This window comes from Mandrillus leucophaeus, unplaced genomic scaffold, assembly GCF_000951045.1.
Source record: "Mandrillus leucophaeus isolate KB7577 unplaced genomic scaffold, Mleu.le_1.0 Scaffold209, whole genome shotgun sequence".
NCBI classification, from domain to species: Eukaryota; Metazoa; Chordata; class Mammalia; order Primates; family Cercopithecidae; genus Mandrillus; species Mandrillus leucophaeus.
Window position 1 is genome coordinate 4965634 of NW_012102132.1, and position 6258 is coordinate 4971891.

Sequence of the window (6258 nt, forward strand, 5' to 3'; positions counted from 1 at the left end):
AGAGATACCTACTCTGTAGCCTTTGTAGTGGCCTGGGCACCTTTGGGAGCCTGAGCTGGAATTGAAGCTGGAGCTGCAGCCTGGGCCTTGGTTTGATCCTTGGCCTTGGCCTTGGCCTTTGGCCGGCACAGCCGGAGCCCCTTGGCAATGCGAGCACGAGCACGCTTCCCAAGCTTGGGGTGGGCAGTGTAGGCAAGTCGATCAAGCTTGCGGCTGACACCCTTTGGGATCTTGGGCTTAACCTCCTTGGGCTTTACGAGGGCCTTGACAGCCTCGGCACGTGCACTCATGGCCTTGGCATGGTTGGCCTGCATCTTCTTTAGGCCCTTCTTGTTGTGCTTCTTGGCAAAGCGCATGTTCCTCAGGAGCTTGGGGTCCACCCCCTTAAGAGATTCGTATCTTTGTGATCGGGGTTTCTTGATACCATTTCTGTGCCATTTTCGGGACTGGTTGTGTGTGGTATGGTTCGTTGGACTTGGCCATGTCTGCACCTTTAGCCGCGGCTCCCGAAGCGCCTAGAACCGGAAGAGCACATGAGAATCTTAATGTATTTTTATCAACATTGCTATGAGCAAAAGATGCTAGTAGTTGTTTTCAAATATACACATATATACACATAAGTGCAAATCATAGGAAAATGGACAAAATCAAAGTTCTACCAAGATTGCCTATTATTAGTTACTGACTTTTTCTGATAGAAAGAAAAAAATTGTGATTGTCCAGTCTCCCTGAGGATTTCTTTGTCTAATTTCTGATAGGGAAGTATCAAAGTGTGAATTCATTTAATATATAAGACATCAAAAAAGCAAAATAATCCAACACAAAGTACAATGACATTTTCTTTCTTTGTATTTATTTTGCTGCTTTGGCCTATCATCTGCTTGATGTGCTAACAAGGAAAAGAGGGAGAAGCAAGGAGAGCAGCTGATGTAGAAAGGAAGACTGTCCTAGGACACTCAGGATTCCAGTGTTCTCTAGCTTACTACACTATTTTATGAAGAATAAGACAATATAGTCAAGACTTCTGCATGAAAGATTAGACTACCCGTGTGTAACCACAGAAGTCAAAGACAGGGCTGGTGAAGCTAAAAAGATTTTCTTAAAGTTTCCTAGTATTGACATACTTTGTTTGGTACTACAACTGTTAACTGTTAATCTTGAAAGGACCTTAGAGGAAAGGGTCCCAGTGTCTATGTTACACTGTTGAAGAAACAAAATAGTTTACTTCAGTGTTGCAATGTGTTTTTAGGGAAATGTGTCACCTATGAAAAATAGTGTCAACATCTTGCACAAATTTTACCCATGTGGCATATGAATTTCTGCAAGCATTCCAAAATCAATGACATATACCTACATATATCTTAGGCAAATATTAGCAGTTAGATATAATGTACAGACTAAAGTATTAGTCTGATCTGAATCAAAAATAAATTCAGTTTCCTGGAAATAAAAGGTAGACATAACCAAACACAGTACAGCCCTCTTATACTTATCTTGTGGAAGTTTACAGATGATTAAGAAATGACTCTAAATATATATTTGTTTCTAGGGAACATGACTATCTGCTAGCATTTCTTTGGTGTTATTGAACAGATTGGTTAATGATAGTTTATTTCTCCTCAAATGAAAGTTCCCCGCCCCCCAAGAAGTCATTTATTTTCTGTTAGAAAAGTTCAATGATTTCCTTGTGCCTTACTGGACAAACCACTCTGGTGTGCTCTATCGAACAATTCTTTTTAGCTGGAGCAGAGCCTTTGTAGTTGACTCTTCTGATGGACCTTGTTTTTAGCCTCAACCTGAAATGTGGGTCACCATCCTCCACCTTTGCTACAAGAGACAGAAACTGCCATGAAAATAAATTATAACATCAGCACATCATGCACTGACTGGTATCACTGTTTATTTAGAAGCCAACCAACTTATCTTTCCTGAGGTGATGTAACAGGGGGCAAAGTGTATGGGCTTTGAAGTCAGAAGAGTGAGATTGAGACTTGGATCAGCTGCTTATTGCCTAAAGAAGGGAACTTCACTTCCCTAAAATGTCAACTTCTTTAAGTATGAAATGAATGAGGAATATTAGGAATAATATCAACAGTGCAGAGTAGAGTAGTTGTGAGAATTCGATTATAACTATATGAAGAAGGACTTTGTAAGTACAAAAGCACAAAACATAATAAAATGGTTGAGCAGACACTATTGTAATCCTGTATAGTCCTTTGATCCACCTCTGAGTTCACCTGCAGCTATTTCTGTGCATGAACCCTACCTCAAGCACCTGTGACTCTGCTTCTCTGCTTGAGAGCTTTCTCTGGCACCACAGGAGCCTGCTTAAGTGTACATGGATGCAAGTGGAAGTTGTAGAAAGTTAACACCCCTCAGGACAACCCTCAAACAATAGGGAATCAGAGTTGGTAGATAAATGCCTTAGTCTCCCCATCACTCTCTAGGAAGATTCTGGAGTGTATTTCATGTAGTTTCCCTGAGGGTTCTCACGATGGTTCTCATGATTTTGTATGTCAACTTGACTGGGCTAAGGGATACCCAGATAGCTGTAAAACATTATTTCTGCATATATCTATGAGAGTGTTCCTAGAAGGGATTAGCATTTGCATCAGTAGACTGAGTAAAGAAGACCACCTCATCAATTTGGGCAGGCATCATCTAATCCCTTGAGGGCCTGAATAGAACAAAAAGGTAGAAGAATGCTAACATGCTCTCTCTTCTTGAGCTGGGACTCCCATCTTCTATTTTCTTCTGCCGTCAGACATAGGAGTTCCTGGTTCTCAGGCCTTGGGACTAGTGATGGGAGTTATACTGTCAGCTTTCCTAGTCCTTCCTTCGGCTTGCAAATAGTGAAACTTCTCAGTCTCCATCATTTCATAAGCTAATTACTATAATAAATATCTCTCTGCCTCCTCTCTCTCTCTGTATATATACACACACACGCGCACGTGCATGCACACACATACACACACACACATAAGGGTACATATATATAGATTCTATTTATCTGGAGAACCCTGACTAATACAGTTCTCATCAGGATTGCTTCAGTTGCCCATTGCAATAACCTGTTCTTTAATGCATCCTCTATTGGCTTTTCTTCTCACTGTCTTGCTTCCCACTCTTTATCACTCATGTGGCTGTGGATCACCTCCTAAACAAAATACATGCTCCCAGGTCCTTATCTTGATGTCTATTTTGGGTAGGGGGAGGAGCAAATTAAGATAGTGGTAGTGGTTCTTGAATGTGCCTGAGTGAGTTAATCCCTCCATGTCCCCATTCACAACCTCGAAACCAAGGGGGAAATCTTTCTCAGCTCATATTTCTGGGTGAAGTGTATGTTGCTTCTCTTTATTGTCTAAAGGGTCAAGATGCTTCAGCAACTGAGGTGATTACAGGATGTATCTTTTGACTGCAGTGAGGCTTGAGAGACCAATTGTAAAAACTCAACTGAGGAATGAGACTTGTGATGAGTCTATCATTTTGCTGAATGTGTTAAATGTATTTTTTGCAGATTATTTGTGAATTGTTCAAATTGTATGTTTGTACTAAACAATGACTCATCTACTCAATTCTTGTATTTTTTCAACAAAGAGTATAGAATGTTTTCCCTATATTAGACACAGTACTAGGCACCAAGGACGTATTAGTAAAAACAGCATACATGGATCATAGTTTCATGTTCTTTCAGAATTTAGATTCTATTAGAAGAGACAGACTATATATCACCAATTAGATAACCCCCTTTTAAATTATAATTATGATAAATGCCATGAAATAGAATATATACATTCAGTGGGGCTTCTGAAATCTAGAGACCAAACACTATGCGAACCAACAAGATATAGAATTATCGATACATTCTTAGCCTTCTTGAAGTGATTAACATACCTTATACCTATATAGTTTTATTTACCACTTTGTCTCACAGTGGAAGAATATCATGCTGTGTTATTTCTATTTTGTTACTCTCAACAGCATAATGACTGTCAATGCTATTAACTGGTTCCATAGAAACTTTACTGCTGCCTATAGTAGCAGAGTGAATTATTGACAGGGTTAATCTTCTCCCAAATAATTTAGCCTTTCTGCAATTTACAGCAATAAGTTTCTCAAGTGTGTATTTACTACAAAACCATCCATTTTTGGCTTTTATAAAAGCTGTAGGAGACGTTTGTTACCTTGTCCTGTCACACTATGTAGTGTTAAATAGCGATGGTTTAATGTCATAAAATATAGTGGGGAAGACTGCTGAGACTTGAATATAATCAATTTGCTCCAATTCTAGTTTAGGTGAAAATTTATTGCTAAATTGCCTTTTTAAGAGCTGCTTTGGTTATTTAATATTGATCTCAAAATGATTAAGAAATGGAACACTATTGATTTTTAAATGAAAAAAGTCCTTATAATGACAATAAGAACCAGATTGCAAAAATTTTAGGTGATAGAAGTAGATTTTAATAGTCTCCATCAGTTCCTAGAGTTGAATTTGCAAGCTATATAGTTCTTTTGCTTAGGTTGGAAAGTCCAACAAGATAAAAAAAAAAAAAAAAAAGTCCAGTTTGCTAACTGTAGAACAAAAGACATGTTGTACAAATGTTGATATACTAAAAAATCATGAAATAGAGCTATATTTGACTATGGCCAGCAAGGATTTAGATCTAAAGTCATTACCTCATCACTAAATCTTAGAAAGCTTCTTGGGCCTGGTAGCAGGCATACAATAACACATGTTAATTGTTGTTTCCTGAATTATTTTCTGGTCATGCCCCTGTCCTGATTTTCCTTGAGTTACAGTAGCCTACATAGTCCTTGATGTTTTAAAGTCATTTCATATCACCTAGGAAGTAAGATCAAATCAGAAATTGTGACAGATATCTTTTTGATTTGGGATCAAAAATAATTTTCTAGAGGACAAATTTATTTCATCAATAAAGTAATTAAACTGTTTCAGATGAAAATCTTTCTAGAAGTTTCCTTGCCTTTCTATTCTCAAAGAAGTAGGTTTGTAGGTTTTCAGGATCATTTTTGGCACTTCTGCTCTTTTTCAGATAAAGACCCTCTTCTTAAGGAGCATGTTTGTACAACACTCCAAACAACTGTGCTTATCTATTTCCCCTATAAAAGCCTCTTCACTCCATGACTAAGAGCTCTTGAATGGGCTATTGTGTTCTACTTTCATTTTTGCCTTACATAAATGCTGGTTTTGCTCCTTTGGAACAAGTACATGAATGTTTTCTCTTCTTTCTTACCTATCATCCTCTCTCCCTCTAGCTGTCATTCAGGGCTAGATTTTTAAAAAACATTCCAGTGCTAGCCAATTACACAATTTCTTATCCTTCACTAGACTCTTAACTTATAACAAATTCCACAACCACCATAGAAATGAAATGAAAAGAAATTTGTATAAAAATTGTTCTCATCATTTTATAATTCAATTCCCATTCCTTTGTATGATTTCTGTAACACTTGCTGAATTCTAAAAGTAATTTTTTTCCAAAGAGGCCATTGGTTTAAAACAAATCTTTATTTGCTATACACTCCTAAATGTTAATACCAGTTGTAAACTCCACCAGTAGAAATTTAATTTAAATTTAAAATGATGACTTTTCTTGAGTTAACATCATCTCTGTACAGGTATATGCATTAATATGCCATCTATATTCAACTTACTTTATATAGATGGGTGACTATAAATAAGGTAAAGATAGAAGCTCAGAAAAGAAAGTCTAAATAAAATAACAATTTTATAATCTAATTTTGCTTAATTTATACAAAGTTATGAATTCAATCTTCAGCTTCTACCTGAGGTAAACAGTATTTACATCAAACCTTTGAGGCATGTGTTGTGTTAGCTATAAAGGGTTTGAAAGAGAAAGAAAGGTAAATAGACTGCAGGCTTTGTTTTCTCTGCAATACATTCAATGTTCTAGTTTCAGAGGACAACAGCAGTAGTAATCTCTGCAATTGCTAATCAACATTGCATCACCAGGTCTCACATCTTGGCCATCCATTATTACTTATACAAATAGTGTGCTTTTGGCTTAGTTTTTATTCTTAAGTGTTTTAAGTTGGAAAGCAAAGTACATCTGACCTTATTGAAAAGTATTTGAAGAGGAAAAAGGTGGAACAAGAACAGAACCTTGCAGTGATTGTCCCCCCTGCAGGAACACCAAATTGAAGAACTATCACCACAAAAAACTATCACCACAAAAAAACACCTTCATAAGAACCAAATATCAGGTGAGTGATGAC

The 6258-nt window shown here is 37.3% G+C and overlaps 1 protein-coding gene across 1 annotated transcript; it reads right to left on the reverse strand.

The window, feature by feature from the left end:
* Positions 1-8: 8 nt before the first annotated feature.
* On the reverse strand, positions 9-5262 carry LOC105539779 (60S ribosomal protein L29-like). Its single transcript, XM_011980200.1, has 3 exons — positions 5256-5262; positions 1697-1827; positions 9-515 (listed from the first exon to the last, which is right to left on the reverse strand). The coding sequence occupies exons 1-3, from the start codon at positions 5260-5262 to the stop codon at positions 9-11; spliced, it is 645 nt and encodes a 214-aa protein (XP_011835590.1).
* Positions 5263-6258: the final 996 nt, after the last annotated feature.